Genomic DNA, 24,779 nt, shown 5'->3' with positions numbered 1-24,779 from the left:
AAATGTTCTGCACTGCTCTGTGTGCACAGCTTGGTTAAAATAGAATAATTCACTCTGTGCTGTCTCATCCAGGCTGGAAATGCCATCTCTGCTTGTCCAGCCAGCAGTGTGGCATCAAATGTGTCACTGTCACACTTTCAGGTATTTTCCTGAGCTGCTGAACTGAAGGCACAGATTTTGTTCCTGATGTGAGCAGTCTGAAATCTCACACAGACAGCAAGACCTGAGACAGWTTCTCTCTGAGTTCACACTTGAAAGGATAAAATTACTGAACYGAGGCCACTCAGGTGTTCCAAACCCATCCATGAATCTCTAGCACATTTCAACCWGCAGGGAAGACTAAATGTATCTTTTTGACACTTCCATTTTGGAACATTTTGATTTTCTTTTTGTTTCAAATAACCCATTTTTTAAAAATCTAATGGAAATTCTGACCATATAGCTGCAGCTTAGAAATGTTGATTTAAAAGTTAATAACCTTTCTGAGGTTCCTTTAGGCTTTTGAGCTGTTTGTGTATCCCTCAGTCAGGTGTTTCAGGTTTTTCTCTGCAGCTCCAGTCCAGCTCTTTTTTTCTATTTTATTGCCAAACTGGACTGTCAGTCAGGAGAACGCTGTTGGTGTGATGGGTGTGATCACAGAATGCCACAATGCTTTGGGTTGGAAGGGACCTTAAGGATCACCTTGTGTGGGACAGGATGATGCACATCCCTTATCTGCACAGAGAAGAGGTAGAATTGACAACAGCTAAATAGGGTGATAAAGAGGTTGAATTCATAACAGCAAATAGGGCGATAAAGAGCAAAAGTCTGTTCCTGTGCCCTACAGCTCCTGTGTGGAGTCTGTAACCCCATGTGTAGGGATGTAGCCCTCAGTGGGGCTTTCCTTTCCCTCTGTGCTTCTGCAGGATTTGGRTTTGCTCCCWGTGCTCCCAGTGCTCCCAGTTTTYGGCCTCARCACTGGAAAGGYTCTGGGAAGGGATGGAATCTCCTGCTTACCCCAGCCTGTCTCTGTGCCAGTGCCCTCACTGTCACAGATGAACTGTGACACACAAACATCTCTCTGCTCATCAGGAGGACATGGCCTCATGAACCAGCCACAAGTTTGGATTGCACAGAGCAGGGGGGAAAGGCAGAAGGTCTTTTTTGGAAGTAGTCAGAGAGACAAAACCCCCTRTTCCCCTGCAGGGCTGCAGCAAACAGAGCCCTCATTTCACCAGCTCCTGCATGGAGTGTTCCCTGCCGCTCTCAGAGCTCTTCTCCCTGCATTTCATCCCCAACATTGAACCTGGGCACCACACCAGGGCAGCTTTTTGCAGCAGCTCCTTTTGCCCAGCATGTCCCTGCCCACCTGAGCTCCCTGGCACACTGCTCTCTGCTCTGAGGCAGCAGCAGTTGATAGAGCAGGGACATCACAGGGACAAAGCAGGGCCATCACAGGGACAGAGCCACTCAGGCCATGCTGTGACTGCTGCTTTGACATTAACCAGCATCTTTTTAAAGTTCATCTGAGCTGGGTTTGCTCCTGTGTGAGTAAAGCAGGCACACATGTTCCTCCACAATTTCCCCTCATGTCCAAACCTCTGCTCATTCTGTCTCAGGCCAAGCAGTTGCTAAAAATAAAGCCAAGAAAAGTGTGAATGCTTTTTTCTTTTTGATTTTTTTTTTTTTAATTGAAGCAAAGAGCTCTGTGAAGAACTGCATGCCTCTAAATTTTTAAACACTGTGACTCAGGCCTTGAGTCACTCAGGCTGCAAGAAATTTGAGGGGAAATTGTCCCTCCCCCTGCATTTTTCRTGGCCTCAAGAGTGTCTCTGTAGTGCAGCTGACAGAGCTCTGGGCTCACTGCTGTCAGCRTGGAGCCCTCAGCTTCACATGGAACTTTCATCATGTGTCAATAAAGGACCAAGCACACCCCAGGGACAGGCAAATAAAAATTAAGAATTACATAGAAATGTTGAAATCCCATCTATTCCTCCCCCATTTCTTTCTACAAGGCATAAATTCCATCATTCCTTCTACACTGGATGTTGGTGTGGGATAAAGTGTCCCACTGCACCCACTGGGGTTATTGCTGAGATAAGATGTCAGGACAGGAGTCAGGAGAACATGACAGGCTGGCAGATAAGGGACAGTGCGAGCAGAATGAAATGTCTGATCCAATAGCACAGCAGAAACCGGTGATGCTCATAAAAATGGACTTGGAATTCCTCAGCCTCAGTCTGGTTTGTCAGGAAACAAGATTTTCCTTGTTTCTTTTTTAATGGGCTTGCTTCAAGAGGATGATATTCCTTTGGAAAAGGAATTCCAGGTTAATAATAATGATTTTTACAAGTTAATCTCTCAAAAGATTAAACATTTTTCTTTATGTCAATGCATCTGGAATCTGCCAGTCCTGTAAATATTTCTTCCCTCTATGCCTGTGAATAAAACCAGATGAGTTTTTTTTAACTACCTTCCCTTGAGGCTTCAAAAGCAGGTGATGAAATTGTACCMAAAATGCCAAAGATAGGATAAGAATACCACTTTCTCCTCTCCTCCTGTGATTTTTCTRTATAACCAAGGCAAGTAACTTGCTGGTGCAGATTCCAGGGAGAGCCACAAGCTCTTTGCATACATTTACACTGGACTTTACACAACATGTTCCATCCACGGCTGGAAAAAAAGAACCTACACGGCAAAAAAAAAAAGTGCAGCTGCAGCACAGACAGCTGCAGATGTTCCAGATGCTCCCTCCCCCAGAATGGTGTCCCCAGGAGCACAGGGAGCCTGGCCCGTGTCCCACTGCCATCCCAGGGCTGCCTTTGGTGCCCTGGCTGCAGCTGCAGACTGGACTCCCTTTTCCCTTCTGTTTTCTGCCCTCTCAYTCTCTTCAAACAGCAGGAGCTGCAGCTCTGCTTTGGGGCCCTTAAACTGCAGATCCTTACAGCAGAAATCTTGGGGATCTTTACAGCAGATCCTGTAAAAGCCACRGCTGGGGCACAGGGCAGCTGAGGGCTGTTCTCACATCAGAACAGACAGATAGAACCCTTGTCCTGTWGCCTGAGCTTCTTCCCTTCCCAGCCTCATAAACACTCCAAAGGATGGGGCTGAGCATCACTGGGACAAATTGTCTTCAGCTGCCTCGAGGAGTAAATGGCTCTAAGGAAAATCACCAGTATTTTTTGCTGGAGAGCAATTTTCTGGGAGATGAGGCYGAATGGCAGGAGCCATGTCCCCCTCCCAGCCCTGCACTGCAGAGATGGTCTGGTTCATTTTCTGGGGYTGTTTGGAGCACTGAGGGACAGGGCACAGGAACCTGACCCCACAGATCTGCCCTGGTCCGGGGAGAGCTGACCCTGCTCTCCTGCAGAGCGGGGTCACTGGAGCAGGTTTCCATAGGGAAAGGGGAAGAATATTCACATTCAACAACCTTGGGAGGCCAAAGGGCCCTGTCCCCAGGGACTCTGAGCTCCCTGGCCTCGTCCAGCATGGTTTGAAAGCTGTGCTCCATTTTCAGCGTGTCAAGTCTGTGTGATTCTTGTGTTTAACACATGAGCGAAATTCTGGGCAGGAGCAGAGCCCAGGGCAGGGCTGGCAGCTCCCCGTGAGGCAGAACCCTGGACTGTGGATGTGTGAAGTTCCCTGTGGCTGTGTAACCTACGGGAATGCCTGAGCTGGGGTGTGTGGTGCTTTCAGAATGTGCTGATCCCAGGGGGTGAGAGCAGGCTCAGCATCACACAGAACATGGACCACAGGGCTCCTGGGGCTATTTATCTCAGGGTCATTTAGGATCTTGGTTCAGAATCCAGATCCAGCACTGTCCTCTGCATGTGCCAGGTTCAGGCCAAGGCAATAGAACCCCTGAATGCCAGAAYTGGAAAAGACCYCTGAGACCATCGAGYCCATCCTGTGCCCAATCYSCACCTTGTCCCCAGCCCAGAGCACTGAGTGCCACCTCCAGCCCTTCCTTGGACACTCCAGGGATGGRCACTCCAAACCTCYCTGGGCAGCCCCTGCCAAGGCCTGASCACCCTTTCCAGGAAGAAATTCCTCCTGCTGTCCACCCTGAACCTCCTCCAGCACAACTTGAGGCMGTTCCCTCTTGTTCTGTTGCTGTTTCCTGGGAGAAATCCCAGCCCCCACCTGGCTCMTGTCAGGGAGCATCCCATCCTCCTTGAGCCTCCCAGACTTGGCTGAGCACAGTGACAAATCAGCCCAAAGTCTCAGAAACCCGACACAAACTCAAGCAGAGCAAAGCAGGAAAAAGGGATGTGCTGCCTTTTAAAGAGGGAAAAATCTCTATGTGAATGCATGAATAGGGATGGAGGGGTGGATTTTAAGCGTTTTTTCCTGTGGTTATCCCATGTTTATGTTCCCATTATAGACGTGGCTGTGCGAACAATGAGGATGTTTAGGTACAAGGTGTGTGTTTGTGTGTTTGGTGGGGCTGTTGGCAAATCTAAGAAGATAAATAAATCAGTGAACTCTGAAACTCAGCATGGTTTCCTGAAGATTTGTGTCCATATTCGTTGTGAGGCCCTAAGGAAGATTTTCCTGGTGTTGGAGCATCAGTAAATTCTCTCTCACACCAATTCCCTGGTACCTCACAAAATTCAAGTCTTTGCAGCTGCTCTTCTCACCATCAAGGCTGCAACCGCTCTCCTCTTTTCCCTGCAGCTTCCTCTAAATTCGTAGGAACTCCTCAAAACTCTTCTCTCCCACTTGTCAAATTCAGTGACAATTTGGGGTGACGGGTTCAAATTTTGAGAGACTGGGGAGAGAGGGGCAGAGACTGCAGGGAATGTGGTTGCATAAGCACAGCTCCTACAGAAAAACACTTTCAAATTCCTGCATTAAAGCCTTCTCCTGGAAAGGCTATTTTTCAGATCTGAAAGGTTGTAGTGAAAAATCTTGTCCAGTTTCAGTGACTCTGAGCGTGTCAGTGCAGCCCCTTTTCACAGCAAAGGTTTTAAATCCTCCAGCCTCAGTCAGGGCAGAGGAAAAGCAGCTGCAGCTTTGTGCCCCCCTAATTGTCTGTACTTGCTAAAACATTTCTCGATGATATTTGTGTGCCTGGTGATGAAATCTCCCATTTTTAGCTCAGCAGCGGAGAAAGGGGAGGCTTTTTTAGGTCTCCTTTCATTTTGGCTGTTTGGCCAAGCAGGGATTTATGAGTTCAGGGGAGACAGTAGCCAGCGCGCTCGGATTTTGCTTTTTATACTTTCTTTTTTTTTAATTGTTTTCCTTTGAAATTCCAGAGTTAGTGTTTTGTCTGCTTTCTCCCTGACCCTCTTCGGAGGCAGGCGTGTGTTTTTTCACCAGAAAAACTGGAAACAAAGAATCGTTGTCTTTAAGCTGTAGCAGGCAGGAAACCCAACTCACAAGGGATCACCCCGAGCCAGCGCTGTCCCAGAGTAGACTCCAGTTCTCTGAATTCAACCTGACAGCTTGTCTGGAGCACTTTCTAAGTAACCATTATCCTTCCTTTTCCCCCAGCAAAAGAGCCATTATTTTTTTGCCTGGGGTGCAGTGCAAGGGGTGTTATTGCACTGGAGGGGGGGGTGTCACACTTTGCTGGGGTGCCAGGCCCCCCCTTCCACAGCCTTGGAAGTGCTTTGGCTGTTTCCTCAAAYAAGAGTTAATTTGTTTGCTGATAATGACTTAAAAACTGTAAAACTGCATGTGTGTCTTCCCTTTGCCTCCTGTGTGCGTGGCCTTTTTCTCCATGGATGGGAGGTTTTTGGTGTTTTTTTTTTTTACTTCTGCATTTGTGTGTTTTTCAACAAGAGCGTAGTTGGTTTGGTTTGGTTTTGCACCTCATACTGGGGGTGAAATCCCCCAGTTCCATGGGCACGTCCTGCCTGCTCCTGGGTGTGGTTTGGGTTTGGTTTTATGCCCTGTACTGAGGATTAAATCCCCCAGTTCCGTGGGCACATCCTGCCCACTCCTGGGTGTGTTTTGGGTTTGGTTTTATACCCTGTACTGAGGGTTAAATCCCCACAGTGCCATGGGCACATCCTGCCCACTCCTGGGTGTGTTTTGGGTTTGGTTTTATACCCTGTACTGAGGGTTAAATCCCCACAGTGCCATGGGCACATCCTGCCCACTCCTGGGTGTGTTTTGGGTTTGGTTTTATACCCTGTACTGAGGGTTAAATCCCCACAGTGCCATGGGCACATCCTGCCCACTCCTGGGTGTGTTTTGGGTGGTTCTGTGGGTGTCAGAGGATGCTCAGAAACATGGGCTGTGCAGCCATGCCTTGGCTGTGCCTGCAGCCCTGYGTGGCTCAGGACCATCTCTGCTGGCTGAAAAGCATCTGCTTTTCCGAGCTGCCTCAGGGAGGGATTCTCAGGACACATTCTTCAGTCTCCRTGCGCTGTGCATTGGGATTTCTGCTGCTGATATTAAAAAAAAAAGCAACAACAAGGGGAAAAAAAAAAGTTCTCATTACTTCCTCCTTTTTTTCATAATGTGTCTTTGTAAGGCTTGCACGGGGTGAGGCAGACGTGGCTCAGGAAGTGCCAGCACTGCACGGCTCGGGGATGTTTTTCCAGCCACAGGCACGACTGGGGGCTGTCGCCTCTGGCTCGGAGAGAGCAGGGAGTGACCTGGAGCCCACGCAGGGAGCAGAGTCTGGGGCTGCCCTGGGGGGCTCCTTCCCTGCACCCCAGCTCTGCCCAGGGGCAGCAGGCTCAATGCTGTGACCTGTCCTGAGCGCACTCTGCTCAGGGTATCCCCTCCGGAAACCACAGATCCCAGAATCCCTGGCTTGGGGTGGAGTGGAAGGACCTTAAAACTCATCAGTTTTCACAATGGAAGTGCCAGCTCTAGAGATTSCTGGGCTCTCCCTTCCTTCCCAGCCTTGCCAGTGGTGCCAGCACRGGTAGCATTCCAAAGAAGATTCCCCTGGAGTGCCCATAAAGCATTTAGTCCATAAATTACCCAGCGCCACTGAATCCAGAAATAAGAAATAAGAAGGCCTGAAAAATGTGGATATWCCAGTCCCATGGGCARGGACATCTCCCACTGTCCCAGGTTGCTCCAAGCCCCATCCAGCCTGGCCTGGGGCACTTCCAGGGACAGTGATGTTTAATCCTGGTTCTATTCCTACAGCATGTTCAGCTCCAGATCCAGTCTGACTCTGGAAATAAGTGGGTTCCAGCCACAGGGTTTCAATCCACCTGAGAATCTGGAATGTTTCAGATCAGAAATCAGAAATGTTTTATCTCTCTGATCTGTATTTCTATAAAGGCAGTAATTAATAATCAGGCCCTCAGCTACTTTCAGACACTCCCCAAGCTAAATCTTTTCTTCACATCCCTCTCTGCAGCAGATTCCTCACCTAAATCCAGAGCCCAGTCCCTTCTCACTTGGTGTGATGTGACTCCAGGTCAAAGCCCAGTGTTGTTCCAAGCCTGGGTCTGGGGTCTGTAAAACAGGTTAACAACAAAGCAGAGATCAGAGAACCACAGAATCCTTTAGGGTGGAACAGCCTCTGAGATCACCAAATCCAGCCAGAGGGATGTAAAGGGTGCAAAAGATGGTTTGACAATATTTATCAATTGTGGAATAATCAAATAGCCTGGTAACATAGAAGAGAAGTAATTCTGATGTCATTCTGCACTCTGTGAGTTGCTTCTTCTAGGTGAAGGGACTTAGAATTACTGATTTCCACCTCTGACCCCTGGAGTGGTGATTCCTTAGCTCAAGAAACAGGACTTTGTGCCTTGAAGGAGAAAAGAATGACTTTGGTGCTTGGAGGAGGGGGAAGTCTCATGAGAACAGTCACAGTAACACTGGCCAGGAATGACAACAGCACAACATGTGGCACACATGCTAATTAATTGTTTTAATTGGCAGAGATGACAAGTTGTAAAGCAATTCCTTGCAGGATGAGTGATGCTGTGAGGTTTTGAGGCTTCAGCTGTGACACACYCGTTCCTGGACATGGGTAAATGTCCCTGGACAGGAAGTTGGCAGAGTCATTGGGAAAGGGCAGAGGAGTCCTCAGCCCTGTCTCACCATCCCTGCACACAGCTACAGACAGGTGAGAGCCCTGAGCCTCCACAGCTTCGTGCTGGGAGGAGCTGGAGCTCCCCTCTGCTGACCCTGGCAGGTTTGCATTGTCTGTGAGGCAGTCAGGAATGTCCTGTGGCTGTGGGGCAGTCAGAATGTGTCCTCTGTGTGTGTGGGGCAGTCAGGAATGTTTTCTGCATGCAGAGGAGGTGTCCCATGTATGGAGGAGGTGTCCTGTGTGTTTGGGACAGTCAGAAATGTCCTCTGTATGTTTGGGATCGTCAGGAATGGTCTCTGTATGTGCAGGATGTGCCCCATGGGTGCAGGAGGTGCCCCATGTGTCCAGGAGGTGTCTTGTGGGTGCAGGAGGTGCCCCACCAGTGCAGGAGGTGTCTCATGGGTGCAGGAGGTTCCCCATGGGTGTTGGAGGTGTCCCACATGTGCAGGAGGTGTCTTATGGGTGCAGGGCACACAGAATGTGTCCATGGAGCCASAAGGGCCCTGGGATCTCCATGTTCCATGTTCGCTGTCACCATTTAAAACAACCCCTGAGTGTTTCCAGGTGGGGCTGGGGCTGTTCTTGGCTCTCTTGCCCTGCACAAAGCCCCAGGCTTGGTCTGAGCACAGCCCCGGCTCCTCGGCGGGATCCCAGGAGGAGGAGGAGGCACTGTGAGGACTGGGCACAGAGTTGGGCACAGGGCTGGGCATAGGGCTGGGCACACAGAGCTGGGCACACAGAGCTGGGCACAGAGCTGGGCACACAGAGCTGGGCACACAGAGCTGGGCACACAGAGCTGGACACAGAGCTGGACACAGAGCTGGGCACACAGAGCTGGGCACAGAGCTGGACACAGAGCTGGACACAGAGCTGGGCACACAGAGCTGGGCACAGAGCTTGGCACAGAGAGCTGAGCACACAGAGCTTGGCACAGAGAGCTGAGCACACAGAGCTGGACACACAGAGCAGGGCACACAGGGCTGGACACACAGGGCTGGACACACAGGGCTGGACACACAGGGCTGGACACACAGGGCTGAGCATACAGAGCTGGGTACAGAGAGCTGGGCACAGGGCTGGGCACACAGGGGTGGACACACAGAGCTGGGCACAGGGCTGGGCACACAGAGCTGGGCACACAGGGGTGGACACAGAGCTGGGCACACAGAGCTGGGCACACAGAGCTGGGCACACCTCACTGCCGTGGCCAGGCTGCAGCAGCACATGGTTTGTCACCACGCTGGGACCTGTCCAAGGCACCAGGGCAGTGCCACCACACCCAGCCTCACCTGGGCAGGATGAGCCATGGGGAAATGCTGTGCCCTCCTCTCCCTGTCACCCTGCCACAAAACAGACCCCAAGGGACCACCTGGGTTAATCCCAGCTCTTCGTCCCCGGGAGCCCTGCTCTGTTTTCCCCATTCAGGGAATCTGATTTAAATTCCAGCCACCAGGCCAGGGTCCTCTCCTCCTCCTGAGGCAGGAGGACTCCTTGCAAAAGCTGCCTGTGCTGTGTATGGAGAGTGCATGGCCCAAAGCTGGAGTGCAGGAGGAGCTGCTGTGGGATCAGTGTCCTGCCTGGACTGGGGGCACAGGGATTGCAGGGAGGACTTGGCCTTGAGGATGGCAGTGAAGCAGGTCAGGAGGAAGGGAAGGAGAAGGCTGCACTTTGAAATGGGATCCACAGGGTTCTCCATGTCCCTGACCCTCCTTCCCCTCTCTCCCTATAAAGAGGTTGCCACAGAATGGACCCTGAGTGACCACTAGAGACACACCACAAGTGTGGATTCCCCAGGACACCTGGGCCTGCCTGCCCTCTGTCTCYCCTCCTGGCTCTGTCTCCATGATTTAGGACAAGCCCCTTCCCATCCTCCAGCTGCCAGATTTCCCTGAAAGTGTCATGTCCAGACATTCCTGGGCTCTCCCTTCCTTCCCAGCWTTGCCTGTGGTGCCMGCACAGGTGGCATTTCAAATGACATTCCCCTGGAGTGCCCATGAGGGACTTAGTCCATAAACTACCCAGCCCCACTGAATCCATCCCAGACAAAAAAGGGCCTGAAAATTACAGATATTCCATGCTCAAAGCTTGCTGTTCTCCTGGAAGGCCTSAGCAGGGCTGGTAGCACAAAGTGGAGCCTGACTCTGCTCAGAGAAGGCTCCTTCAGAGGGAGCAGGATGGAGGGGCTGTCAGCACTTCCCAGCAGCTCAGGAAACACGGGCACTGTGAGCCCATTGTTCAGTGAAAYCCCCCCTTGCCTCCCCTCTGTCCCAAACACTCAGATTTATAAAACACTGGGGTTTTTAAAACTTTTTTTGAACTTTTTAAAGCTTATCAGAGAGGGTTTGCTCCCTAATACATCATATTTCAAACACAGACTCCCTAAAGCCTTGCCTGCTGGGAGCAGAGCTGCCCTGAGGCTGGAAGGACTGCTGGGGATTTGGGGCGGTGGGCTGGGAACTCACCTGGGGGTTTTCAGGCTGATTTCCTGGGCAGGGAGTCTGTGTGTCTGTYCACCTGCCCCCTGCAATATCTATCAGCCTGCTCAGACTAAATATGCCCCAGAGGCTGGGAGGGGACACAGCTCCAGGGGATGGGGGTGCAGGGCTGTCTGGAGAGGGGGGCACTGATGGGAGGCAGAGGTGGAGGCAGATTTGGGGTGAGAAAGTGGAGGCCAGGCTAAAAGGAGCAGAGATCAGGGCTGCAGCCTGCCCCCCACAGCCTGAKTTCTGGGAAAGGCAGCGCACCTGGAAAAGGCAGCTGAAGCCTGCAGAAAGTGCATTTGTGCCTGTGAAGAAATGAAATGATATTTAACCTTCCTCCCAGGCGCGCTGTGAGTGCGAATGTTTGCAAAGCTGTGAGATCCTCGCTTGAAAGGTGCTGTGAAAGTGCAAAGCATTATTAATATCCTTTACCTTCCTCCTCATAGACTGAGCATTCATGCTGGGGGATTTCTGGACATAAACCAGACAGCTGTAGAACGACAGTTCTTGAAAGCATCTATGATTTATTTGCTGCTCTTTAATTCCATTTTGTATTGAACACACATTTGTCATAGGGCTCTTGTTCCACAGGGCCTTTTAAGTCTAACCCAGACATGGGGACCAGATCCTTTCTGGGATAAATTTGCCCCCACTCCGCTGTAGCCATTTGCTGATTTACACCGGGAGAGAACCTCAGTCCGAGGCTTTTAATTGAATTTCCATCCCGTGGCCAGTTTTGGTGTAAAATCCAAGTGGTTTTAATGACAGATAAGGCTCTCCTTGTCCCGGTCTGTCTGCAGATCTATAGGATCTCTTTGAGCCACTGGTCCTGGGAACGATCCTGGTTTTGCAGGAACCGAGTCTCTGGGTGGGTTCCCTGGCTCTGCCTGTCCCATTTTGCTTTAAACACGTTCAGCTCTYGAGCCTGGGCCTGGAAGCTGAGAGGGCTGGTGTGGTTCTTTCACGTTGCAGGGATTTTTGTGAAATAAAAATAGCTTCCTGCATTTGGAGATTTTTTTTTTTTTTGAGGGGGAGAGGGAGAGCTGGAAAGTCACAGTAGCTGAGTGCACATGGTGGTTTCAGTAGCAGGGCCTGCATTGCTGRTTATAGAATTTAACCCCTCTTTTACCACAGCAAAGTCACATTCAGGGCTGAATCTCATCCTACAACACAAAGCTGCCCCTACACATTCTCACGCTTCGCTCCATAATCCACATTTACAGAGGAAACTGAGGCAAAGGGACTCATCTCAGTCAGCCTGGATGAAATTTGGGCTGAATCACATTCACAGCATCCTTTCAAGCTGTCCTTTCACATCCAGGCTGCCAAGAAACCCATTGAGAGGGGTTTGGAAGGATCCTTTTTACCAGGCTGGGCCAAATGCCCCTGGAGAGCCAAGCCCTGATCCTGCACAGCCCAAACAGCCACGGGGATCCAGCACACCTGCCTGGAACGGTGTCATTGTTGGGGAAAATGGGACACTGAGAGGAGCAGGTTCCTCCCCTGCAAAGGGACAAAGCTCCTCCATCTGGAGAAGGAAGAGAAGGACCAAGATCATCTCTCCAAGTCATGGCCTGTTTATGTTCTCAAAACACACCAATGGCTCTGGATCATTGTAGCAATGGATTCCCTTGAGGCAGTGATCTGACCCAAAAGAATCAGAGAAAACTGAAAATTTTCAATGATTTCTGCTACTTTTTGGGAAGGAAACTTTTCCCCATTTTAAAAAGGATTTTCCTGTTTGGAAAAGAATGGCTACCTTTATTTTAACAAAACCATCATGTGGCATTTCCATTTATGTTACATGAGGGCAGAACTATGGATTGATGAACAAACCAAAATGTACAGTAACATCTCGATTGGTGAAATTTCTGAAGGTTTTGCTTTTCCCAGTGCAGAACTCTGGGTTTTTCAGAGCATTCTCCGAACATGGCCCTGACAGCTCTGGTTGTAATAATTCAGAGGGATCTCCCTGGGGAGAGATGSAAGTCAGAGCCTGGCTGCAGAGAGGACATGGGAAAAGGCAGGAGCTGCCTCAGCCCTCACCCCTTTCTCCTGATTGGGGTCACTGGCAGGGCTCGGGCTCACTCAGGGAAATCGGGGTTCCATGGGGCTGTTCCAGGAAGGAAAATGTCCCCTGGAACAGCAGAATGTCCCTGGTTCAGAGCAGACACAGCTGCTGGGGCTGAGCTGGGGGGCAAAGGTCCCAACAGCACCATGGTGGGGACAGCCCTGCTGCTGCTTGTGTGGCCACAGGAGAGGGGACAGGGGGCAGGAATGGGGACAGAGAGCATAAATGGGACAGGGATCCTAAATGGGGACAGGGAGCATGAATGGGACAGGGATCCTAAATGGGGACAGGGATCCTAAATGGAGACAGGGATCCTAAATGGGGACAGGGAGCACAGATGGGGACAGGGATCCTAAATGGGGACAGGGAGCATGAATGAGACAGGGATCACAAATGGGGACAGGGAGCATGAATGGGACAGAGTTCCTGAATGGGGACAGGGATCCTCAATGGGACAGGGATCCTGAAGGGGACAGGGATTTGGAATGGGACAACCCTTCCCTTTGGGACAGGGCTCCCTTTAGGGACAGGGCTCCCTTTAGGGCTACAGCTCCCTGCTGGCACACCATGGATGGGGCTGTCACCTCCCTGTCCCCGAGCTGTCTCATCCCACTCTTTGTCCCAGGCTGAAACCACAGTGGTTTGTTTTCCAGTCCGATCTATTTGCAGTGGGGTTTGTGGTTTCTGTAAAATGGGAAAAAAACAAACAAGTAAAATAAAAATAAAACCGGGCAGATTACACGAACTCTGTTTTCCCCCATTCCCCTCCCTCCCCTCCTCCYCCTGYTCCCCACCCTCCCCTCTCCCATCCCTCTGTGTTTTCCTTTCCATGCCAATAATGCAAGGCTGTCATTTCAAAGCCTCGGCGGCTTTCCCAGCGCTGAGGAATGTGCCAGTGCCCGGGATGGATCCCAGGGAGCTGCACAGCCCCCGGGCACGAGGTGCAGGGCACAGGGGCATTCAGAATGTCCCCTGCAGGGAGCCTTTCCCCTTCTCCCTCTCCCTGGAACAGCCTCCTTTTWGTGACTTCCACTCCTCCACCTCCCCGGGTTCAAATCCTTAAAATTAATAAATATTAACATCAATTAATATTTCTTTATTTAAATATTAATATGAAATATTTAATTTATGTGAAATAATAACAGGGCTCATCTCCTCCTCCTCCTCCTCCTCCTCCTCCTCCTCTGCCTGTGGTGCTCTGAATCCTGGGATAAGGGAAAGGGGTCTCCTCTTGGCTGGGATGGTGGCACTGAATTCAGAGTGCAAGGCAGTACTCCATGGGCAGAATGTGTCCGGTTTGGGAGCTGCCCACWGAGCCCCATTGCTGCACTGACCCCRATTTACACCCTAAGTGAGGGGCCAGGACAGCTTTGGAGATGTAGGAGAGGGAAAACRCAGCCCTACACAACCTAAGCCAGGTGGAACCACGAAGCAAAGCCAGATCCTTGCAAGGATTTTTTKGGGAAAAGGTCATTTCAGCCCCTCTGTGCCTCTGTCTTTGGTCATTGGATCCCTGCTGTGGTGCAGCCAGGAGAGCAGGATGAGGCAGCAATGCAAATTCTGCCCTCTCCAAAGCAAAGTTGTGCCAATGGGAATCACAAACCGTGCAGGGAAAGGTCAGAATGAGGCTTGGGCAGGAATGTCAGAGGGGCAGAAGGTTTGGGGACAGGTAAGAGGTAGAATTGGGGACGGATACGAAGCACAATGATGTTATGGACAGAGTAATACTTGTGGGGTTTGATTGAAGGGGCCAGGAGCAAATCCTCTGGAGAGAATCCCTGTTAACCCCTGGCCTGTCCCTGCTGTGATGGTTTTRGGGACAGACCTGGACAGTTTGGGCACATTCTGAGAGTTTCTTACARCTTTCCAGTGGCAGATGAGGCCCCTCTGCTCAAGCCCTGCTCCCCCCCAGCTCTTGCCCCTGCGGGTTTAGGGTGTCTCGGATTCCCAGTAGGCTCTGGGTGCAATTCCCTGTCCCCACAATCCATATCCTAGCTGTTGGCTCTGAGCCACCGTCCCCTGCTGCCACTGCTGGGGTTTCTCCCTGTGCAGGGCAGGCACAGTGAACCCTCAGCAGGGCCCTGCTGCTGGAAATCAAGGTGRCAGCACTGCCAGAGCTCCCTCCCTTTGCTCTGCACCTTCCTGGGCTGTGCCCACCCAAACGGGAGAATTCTCTGAGTCACAGTGTTCTGACACAAAGAGGAGGAACAGGTCTTCCTGTTGGAGGGATTTATACAAATGGTCACGATATTTTCAACTAAATGTTTGATAGACCCCCCCCCCTTTTTCCCAAAAAAAGAATTCATATTTGCAAAAAATGTGAAAAAAGTTCTAATAGGGAAGGRGGTCAGAATTTATACATTTAATAATCCAATTTTCTGTTCACAACATGAATGCAAACTAGAAGGGAAGTTAAGGTGCAATAAGAGAAAATTAATAAATTACTCTCATAATATTTTCCTTGTCTCACTGCCTRTTTAGGAAATTATAAACATCTACATAATATTTTCCTTATCTGCATATTTTCATTTTACAGCAAAAATTTAAACTTCTGGTGACATCTCCTAATTTTACAGTGCAATCCCAAAAACTTCAGTTCTTAGGCTGAGTCAACCTTTCCCTCGCAGTGGCTGTGGTTCCTGTGGGGTGTATTTTGTATTTTGTGCCGGTTCTCTGTCCCTCTAAACCCCCTCTCTCTTTCCAGGCCCTCCTGTCGCAGGAACACAAAATGTGAATAAGACAACGGAGCAGCAGCGGCCCCAGCCAGGTGAGGGGGGATCCTGTGCCCCTGGACCGGGAGCAGCCGGGGGGGATGGATGTGTGGGGCTGCTCCAGAGGGCTCTGTTGGGCTGGGCTGTCAGCAGAACATCCCAGTGCCAGGATCTGCAGGGGAACAATTCCCTGGAGCATCCCAGCCTGTCCCTCCCAGGATCTGCAGGGGAACAATTCCCTGGATCATCCCAGCCTGTCCCTCCCAGGATCTTCAGGGTCCCCTCGATCATCCCAGCCTGTCCCTCCCCAGGATCTGCAGGGCTCCATCCCCCCTGGATCATCCCAGCCTGTTCCTCCCCAGGATCTGCAGGGTCCCGATCCCCTCTGGATCATCCCAGCCTGTCCCTCCCAGGATCTGCAGTGCTCCATCCCTTCTGGATCATCCCAGCCTCTCCCTCCCCAGGATCTGCAGGGGAACAATTCCCTGGATCATCCCAGCCTGTACCTCCCAGGATCTGCAGGGTCCCCTGGATCATCCCAGCCTGTCCCTCCCCAGGATCTGCAGGGTCCCCTGGATCATCCCAGCTTGTCCCTCCCCAGGATCTGCAGGGTCTCGATCCCCCCTGGATCATCCCAGCCTGTCCCTCCCAGGATCTGCAGGGTCTCCATCCCCCCCTGGATTATCCCAGCCTGTCCCTCCCAGGATCTGCAGGGTCTCGATCCCCCCTGGATTATCGCAGCCTGTCCCTCCCAGGATCTGCAGGGGAACAATTCCCTGGATTATCCCAGCCTGTCCCTCCCCAGGATCTGCAAGGTCTCCATCCCCCCTGGATCATCCCAGCCTGTCCCTCCCAGGATCTGCAGGGTCCTGATCCCCCCTGGATCATCCCAGCCTGTCCCTCCCCGCTGGAAGCGCCTCCAGCCATTCCCGCAGGTCTGCCTGGTCCGGAGCAGCACACAGTGGGAAGGCAGCTCCGCTGGGCAGGGCAGGGGGTGTTCTCTGCTGCTGTCCCGGGGCTCTGAAGGGCCGAGCCCACCTTCCCTGCCCGAGCTGCTCCCCGTCCCTCCCTCTGCTCCGGGGCTTGGCTCTCCTGTCATTCGTTCAATCCACGGGCAAACGCTGCGGATCCAAATCACCACAACCAGAGGGAGGCACGGGAGAAGTGTAGAGATTAGGGCTGAGGAGGCCCCACAAAAAGGGAAGGAATTCATTCCTAATAAACGATTTGTGGGGTTTTCAAGAAGCACTCAGCCTCGGTGGAGCCAGCGACAAACTCCTGTTACTCTCATCTCTCTAATGCTCTGTTCATGCCACAAAGAGACACTTGGGACAATATTTCCTTGTCCTCCCAGGGCAGCAAGCTCAGCTGCTAACAAGTGAATCTGAAAATCTYATCTCCTCTCCTTTTTATTTCATTCTTTTTTATTAAGAGACATTTCTTTGCTCCTGTTTTGTGCTGTTCTCCTATCCCACAGTTCTTTTTTTCCATGTTTGATGTTTTCTGTTTGCCACTGAGTGCAGGATGATCAGGTTGCCACCGAGTCCAAGGAGATCCCAGACTGTGAGAGCAGGCAGATCTGAAAGCAGTGCCAGCAGCTGTGGCTGTGCCATTTCRGATTCCAGAAATACTTGGTGGTTGTTTGCTAGGAAAAAAGAGAAGGAGAACTTCCAGTCTCTGGGAGAGAGGGCAGAAAGAGCAAAGAAAGAAAATGAAAATTTGGTTTCTAGAACAAACATAATGACCTGGAGTTTCTTTTTGWTGAAACATCCTTAAAATTTTGTTGGATGATTTTTCTTTTTTATTTTTAGATCCCTACCAGATCCTGGGCCCCACCAGCAGCCGCCTTGCCAATCCAGGTGAGTTCACTTTACATTTCAGACCCCTGTTACCAAAGAGGTAAATTCTCCTTCAGAGCTGCAGCTGCTGTCCCAACACCCTTGGGTGACCCACTGACCTCAGCAGCTGTGGCCTCACAAGGGCTTTTGCCAAAACCCTCACAGAAAAGTGAGGAAGGGGTGCAACATCATCTCTGTCAGGACAAAATCCCTATTCTGGGTGTTGTTACCCAAACCCAGCATTCCCTAGGAGGACTTTAATGGGGGATTTAAGTCAGGTCTCTCAGATTCACAGCACCGGGTGATTTTTCAGTGTCTGCTGTGGGTTATATAAAGGAAGGCACAAAACATCTCTGAAAGTCACAGTGTGACTGTCCTTAGCACATCATCTTCAGTAAATAATCCCTGATTTTGAGGAGTAGGGCCCGGTGTAAATCCTCTTTGAACTAACCAAACTGCTACAGCTGTGATGCCTGTGAGAAAACTTCCTCTTGAGGCTCTTAACATACTCCTAACTATTGGTACAACTCCACTGAGTAAAACCAGGAGCCATGTGGGGGACAAATCATCCCGTGTGACTCAAATCACCCTAGAAAGGGAACTGGAGGCATCTAAAACAACCTCCATGGCAAACAGTGAGCAGTGGAGGGGTGAAGAACACTGTGATAACCACTCAGTGAAAACTCTGCAGACCAGTGTCCTCACAAAAAACCCTCTTCATGAAGAGCCCGAGGATTTTAAGGCCAAAGGCAACCATTATGAAATGTGCTGTGACCTCAGGCCCAGGCCCAGAACAAAGGGCTGAATAACTTGTTTGCTGGGAACAGTTTATCCACTGCTAGGGCCGCCTCTGCAAGGGCYGGAGGAGCAGTTCCCAGCCGCCATCGAGATAGCCCTTCTGTTTCCTGCCTTTGTGTGTGCCCYGAGCAGGAAGGCCCGAGTCATTTCCTGTCCCCTTGTCGTGTCTGCAGGCAGCGGGCAGATCCAGCTGTGGCAGTTCCTGCTGGAGCTGCTGTCGGACAGCTCCAACGCCACCTGCATCACGTGGGAGGGCACCAACGGCGAGTTCAAGATGACGGACCCCGACGAGGTGGCGCGGCGCTGGGGCGAGCGCAAGAGCAAGCCCAACATGAATTACGACAAGCTGAGCCGGGCGCTGCGTTACTACTACGACAAGAACATTATGACCAAGGTGCACGGCAAGCGCTACGCCTACAAATTTGACTTTCACGGCATTGCCCAGGCCCTGCAGCCCCACCCCACCGAGTCGTCCATGTACAAGTACCCGTCGGATCTGTCCTACATGCCGTCCTACCACGCCCACCAGCAGAAGGTGAACTTTGTGCCCCCACACCCCTCCTCCATGCCTGTCACATCGTCCAGTTTCTTTGGAGCAGCCTCCCCCTATTGGACCTCCCCTGCAGGAAGCATTTACCCCAACCCCAACGTGCCCCGCCACCCCAATGCCCACGTCACGCCGCACTTGGGCAGCTATTACTAAATGCTTTCGTCTACCAGTGGCCTCGAGCAGCTGGTTGGACATTTTCTTTACTCCTGGGATTTTTATGGTTTTTTGGGGGACCCTTAATGGATCATTGTGGCCTTTCTGGGGGAGAATTAAAACTGGATATTGGTTATTCCTGGACCAAACCTTTTACTTTTGTAACTTTGCCTCTTGTGTCTTGAACTGAGAGATGGAAGCTCCTGTGGGCCAGTATTCTGCATTTTCTTTGGGGTTAAAGGCTTGTGTCCTCTGTAGGAAGTGACAATGAAGATGCTTCACCATTCCCTGGAATGATTTTTAGTTTTTGGTTAAGAGGAATTTTTAAGGATTCAAAGGCTTTTGGCAAGGCATAGATCCAGCAGTGGGTCATAGGGAAAGATGACCATGATGGGCTTTTCTCACTGGCCATTTGACCATTGAGTGGCGGACGTTGGGCTGCAGGGGAACACAACTGGAATCTTAGCTCTAAGGCAGAGGAGGATCTTCACCCAACTGGAAATTAAATATATATATATTCATATATATATATATATATGTACATGTATATTTGAAGAAGTAAAGGGCATTGAAGGAACTTTTCTAGAGTAAAACTTCATTCAACTGTGTCTGATGGCAGCAAGCAGCAGGAACCAGAACCAAGCRTGATGCAAAGTCAAGCACAGACATTCCTTGAAAGCAGAAGTGAAGTGAATAAACGACAGCAGGTCCCTGGCTCTGCCCGAGCCGCGGGCTCTGGAAGCACCGATTCGCGAACGCTGTGCGTTTGTCAGACCATCCAACCAAGGGTCAACAAACCAGAAGGCAAATTACTGTATAAATTATGCAGAGTTATTTTTCCCTATATCTCACAGTTTTAAAAAAGAAAGAGTAAATAAAACGAGTTGACCTCGGTCACAAATGCAGGTTTGTTTTTTACTATCAGCTCAGTTGTTTTTGTTTATTTTTTTTAATGTAATTTGTACATCTTTTCAATCTGTACATTTGGGCTGTAGCTTTGTACTTTTTGCTAAAAAAAAAAAAAAAAAAAGACATGAGTAATGTATCTGTTGGAGTTAGGCTTGGTCCTGCAATTGGATCCATGATTGACCCCCAAAGTGGCCAGAAACCTTCCAGATTGCCCTGGGTTTGTCTAGAGGAGAGAATTTTCTGGGTTAGTCCGCAAATGAATTCCACTTATTCCCATGTTTGCATTGGGGCTGATTGAAAACAGGCCCAGCATCTCCAGGAAGCCATCACAATATTCTGGGATCGCTTTTCACCCCAATCCTGAACTTTCCTTGGGAAGATCTTAAACCACTTCATAGATAAAAAAGAGAAGTATTTCGTCATTTCGATGGCTTCTGCTGGAGATTCTGTGGAAATCTGAGCCCTGCCAGGGTTCCCAGCCACCCCCAGCTCCACACATGTGAATGTGATGCTGCACGAGCGGCGGTTTGGTGCCGTAAACAGAGGGTAAACCACAGGCGTTTGGGGTTTGGAACAGATGTCTGGGGGGCGAGATTTCCATGTACAACCCATTAGCCAACTTGTATGAAGTGGCAGCCAATTAACAGGATCACAACTATCTAGTCTAGACCAACCCCTGGGACTCTGTGGGGGCGAGATTCGGTCCATGTGCATCCGATTGCAGGAGGGGAGTCTGAGAGCAGAGCTTTGCAATCTGCTCAGAGCGTTACACACAAGCACTGATGCCATTATTTAACAAAGGGGGAGGAGAAGATCAAGCTAATCCAGTTAGGTCTTAGTGCTTTCAGGGTGTTTTTAAGTAACATTTCTGCAATAATCGCTTCATCTTTAAGTATGAAGAAACTGCCCATGGAAATGGGGCTTTTGCTACTATATATATGCAATGTACTTTTTGGATATTAAAATATATATAATTTTGCAAGCTATCTTGATGGGTGTTGTTTTTTTAAAAATGTATTAATGTTACAATGAAACGGTTGTATGAAGAAGATGATGTAAAAAAAAAAAAAAGTGACAAAATAAAAGGTGGTTTTCTCCTCCAAGGCATCATATTGTCCCACTGTCTCCATCCCCTCTCATACCTGCACGAGCTTGAATTTAAATTTAGCTAGAAAGGACAAGAAAGAAGCTCCACAGTAGTGGCAACCCACCCTGGTCACTTCAGTACTGATTCCAGAAAATTTGTGGCTGAGGAGTCAGAGTTGATCAGACCTGATTTGGTTGTGGATGGAAGGGATTAAAACCCAGGCTCTGGCTTTTGTCCATGGAGAAAGTGGAAAAGCAGCCAGAGCTCCGGAGCTGAAGTGTCGAGGTGGCCCTTGGGGTGCCCTGGGACCCCTCAGCAATGTCTGAGTGTGCCCACCCCACTCCACTTCCCACCTATCCCCAAAGCCCAGAGAGCCAGAGMTCCGCAGCATTCCTGAGGTGGAGGCTGCAAAAACAAGCTCTGCCAAGGAATCTTCTGATTGTGGAGAAAGGTCAGGCCCAGGCACTTCCTGCAGTTCTGCACGGTGCTCCTGAGAGATATCTGGAGCTGCTGCAGCCCTGATAAAGCCTTGGGAAGCCCGGGCTGCACGAGCACAGCATTTCCTTCCTGCACACAACCTTTTGTTGCCGAGCTCCAGGACAAAGCTTGATTGCCTCGGGAAAAGGGCCATTCCAGCACCCCAGAGCTGCTCCCTCTGTGGATTCCACCAGAGTTGCTCAATTTAGTCACAAGAGCGAGTGGTTTSTTGCTTATCTCCGTTGTTTTCCACTGCAGCACCAGCAAGATTAATTCTGGCTGCGCAGCATCAGTGGAAATATCAAGTATTTCGTTTGAATGTCGTGTCCTGCCTGCCTGCCAGTAATAGGAAAATCAGAAGACAAGATTGCACAAAGGCGTTTAAAGGCAGAATCTGAAGGTTATCAGAGTGCARAGATGTCCCTGACAGCAAAATTTAGCCAGCAGAAACCTTGGGAGGAAAAAAAAAAAGTTTGAAAATAACCAACAATTTAAGAAGCATCTGATTGTGGCTGCCCAAGGTGTTAAAGGAGCCCTGCTGAGAYTGATCAGCAGCATCCCAGATCAGGTCCTCTCTGACTCCCTTCATCCTTCCCTTCAGGGCACTTGCTGGCATTAATTGCTGCCAGTATTTACTAATATTTATATTTAGACATCAATTTTTTGTGGTATTTGCTAATATTTAGCTTTAGGCAGATTTTGCCTTCCCCTGACAGGGGCATTTGCATGGAATCCAAAGATCTCAGAGCAAGGAGATCCCACCCCAGAGTGCCAGACACTGCTGGGGCACTTCCCAGGCACCTTTTAGAGCATTTTCATCAGATTTTTATAGTTTACATTCCTCAGGTAGAAAAAGAGTAATCAGACAGAGATTGGAATTAATTTGTACCCCTGACATCAGCCTGGCTTTGCCACGTTGGAAGCTCYAGGGGTGGGAGCAGGGGGGATCTCCCCTCCCAGCCCAGTGTCTGGGACAAAAAACAAACAAGGAATTAGACAGCCTGAATGTTACTTTTTGCTTTTCCCAGGAGGATGARGCAGATGGAATTCAAGTATTTCAGGCTTAAATCAGAAAGTTTACCAGACAGATGGTTGGGATCACATGGCTGTGAGCCGGGAGTCAACAAGGACAGCAGAAAATCTCTAAATCCAAGTTCAGGACTCAGCTCCCATTGTAATTGGGGAAATTCAGCTGCTGATTTCCAGGGATCTGGTATTTCCCCAGGATTTCTGTTCCACCAGACCCAAACCCTCAATGGGATCTCACTCAAACATGAATTAACTCCACATTCCACCCTCTATAAATYAACTCCACATTCCACCCTCTATAAATAGAGAGTGCAGCCTGTGCATTGTGTAGAACCAGAAGTGACTCCACAGGCTCTGATCTCCAGCTCCCGTGGCCAATCTCTGCGCTGGTTTTCTCCATTTCAGCTGCTGCTGCCTCTCTGTGTGTGAATTCCTCCTGCTCCATTACAGCCAGCAGCTTTGGAACCTGCTTTGAAGTGCATTTTGAAGCAGGTTTTGATCCCTGCTGCTGGGAGTCTGGAGGATGGAGCTCCCCACTGGAGGATTGGTTAGATGCTCTAAACTAGGGGCTGACAAATCCTTCCTGAGCCCAGTCCATGGGATCTCTCCTGCCCAGAATCCCTGGGATCTCTCCTGCCCAGAATCCCTGAGATCACTGCCCAGAATCCCTGGGATCACTGCCCAGAATCCCTGAGATCACTGCCCAGAATCCCTGGGATCACTGCCCAGAATCCCTGAGATCACTGCCCAGAATCCCTGAGATCACTGCCCAGAATCCCTGAGATCACTGCCCAGAATCCCTGGGATCACTGCCCAGGATCACTGGGATCTCTCCTGCCCAGAATCCCTGGGATCACTGCCCAGGATCACTGGGATCTCTCCTGCCCAGAATCCCTGGGATCACTGCCCAGAATCACTGGGATCACTGCCCAGAATCCCTGAGATCACTGCCCAGAATCCCTGAGATCACTGCCCAGAATCCCTGGGATCACTGCCCAGGATCACTGGGATCTCTCCTGCCCAGAATCCCTGGGATCACTGCCCAGAATCACTGGGATCACTGCCCAGAATCCCTGAGATCACTGCCCAGAATCACTGGGATCACTGCCCAGAATCCCTGGGATCCCTCCTGCCCAGAGTCCCTGTACGCCAGAGCCCACCTCTTACACGCAGGAGGAGCTTTTTGCTTTATGCACCTAAAAATGGTGTTTTAACCCTGAGGATGAACTTGCAAACAGCTGCAGATTTCTACAGAGTGCTATGACAAAGAACAGGGATTTCCCTGTGCCAGGACAGGGGACAGTTCCCCCAAGCCAAGACCTTCCCTTAGCAAAGACAATTTCTCACACTCATGTCCAACAAATGCACTCCAGCCCCAATGAGACATTAATTATGAGGAAAATCTGCCTTAACTTCTGTTGATGAAAATATTTAGTGCCAGGCTGGACTTGCCCTGTGATATTTCATGCAGCAAATGCCTGGGTCTGAAGCRTTGTGCTCCAAGGAGGGATGAGCTCGCTGCTATTTCCCACCCCGGTGTCACAAGGATGGAGCCATCAGTCAGGGAATGCTGGCTGAGAGCAGCCAGCTTCACTTCATTATCCCGTTACAATAACAGAGCTTTTACAGGCTGCTTTGCTGTGCTGATCCAGGATTTTTAATAACTCCTGTGAAATTAGTTGGTGAGACTTCAGCCTGCTGCCTACCAAAGTCTGCATTTGGTGTTAATTAGAGCTGCAGAGGCTTGACAGGGGCTGCTATTTATAAATTCACTTCAAACACCTTATTTGTATATTTTTGCACAATGCCCAGTGTAACATACACATGACAATTTTCATCTGTGAAAGCAGAACTTGCTGCAAATAAAGCTCAGACYTTTCTGTCATATCAGAAAAGGATGGAGAGATCTCTGTTAAGGTCATGTGGAGAATGACAACACAGAATTTAGTTTGTGTGTTATGGTTTTTCCAACTACAGAGGTAGAAATCCCTGCACACAAAGCTCAGAYTTTTCTGTTGTATCAGAACAAAATTACAGTTCCTTGGCACAAATCAGCTCTTCAGGCTCCAAGAGCAGCAAACAGAGCCTGATACCAAACCCACTGAGCATGAGGACCGAAGGCAGAGCAGTTTTGAGGCCGTGGCAGCAATAACCCCATCAGTCCTGCACCCCAGAGTGGGGGAGCTGCCTCAAGGAGCCCCAGGGATGTGCCCTGTGCCGGCAGGGGATGGGCACAGCGGGGTTTGCAGCTGAGCAGCCATCCTGACCAGGATAAATAATGCAGCAGGAGGAGCTTTGGGAAGGGGAGGTTCCCAGGTGGAGGGACCTGGCTGTTCCCAACCAGGGGCAGGCACAGCAGGATTCAGTCCTGGAGCTCTGCTGGAAGCTGCAGTGTCCAAAGGAAGATGGGCAGCCAGGGGCTCTGGCAGTTTGGTGCCATTTCACCACCAGGGCTGGCTCCTTCCTTTCCAGGAACTGCTGCAAACTCATTATTTGCCYTGGCTTTCCCTGCAGTTCCTGTCTCCCTGAGCTGCAGAGCCCAGTGCTGGAGGGAGTCAGCCCTGCAGAGTCCCCTGGCTGCACCCGTGGGGCTGGGCACGGACATCTCAGGGGCACAGGGTCCGTGTTCCAGGGGGTCCCTGGGGGGACTGAACCTGGGAGAGTTGGCAGAGGGCCCCTCTAA

The 24,779-nt window shown here is 50.4% G+C and overlaps 1 protein-coding gene across 1 annotated transcript in view; it reads left to right on the top strand.

The window, feature by feature from the left end:
- FLI1 (Fli-1 proto-oncogene, ETS transcription factor) overlaps nt 1-20,592 on the top strand; it is an 87,633-nt gene extending 67,041 nt beyond the window's left edge. The window contains exons 7-9 of the mRNA XM_057373524.1: nt 15,249-15,311; nt 17,067-17,114; nt 18,065-20,592. Coding sequence (XP_057229507.1) covers nt 15,249-15,311; nt 17,067-17,114; nt 18,065-18,594 — 641 coding nt within the window. The 3' untranslated portion in view covers nt 18,595-20,592. The remainder of the gene's footprint in view (nt 1-15,248; nt 15,312-17,066; nt 17,115-18,064) is intronic.
- Nucleotides 20,593-24,779: the final 4,187 nt, after the last annotated feature.

This window comes from Malurus melanocephalus, unplaced genomic scaffold (assembly GCF_030028575.1).
Source record: "Malurus melanocephalus ecotype Western Australia unplaced genomic scaffold, MMel_1.1 scaffold_201, whole genome shotgun sequence".
In the NCBI taxonomy this organism is placed as follows: domain Eukaryota; kingdom Metazoa; phylum Chordata; class Aves; order Passeriformes; family Maluridae; genus Malurus; species Malurus melanocephalus.
Note: the sequence above shows the minus strand (reverse complement) of the source record. Positions and strands in the feature narration are given on the sequence as shown.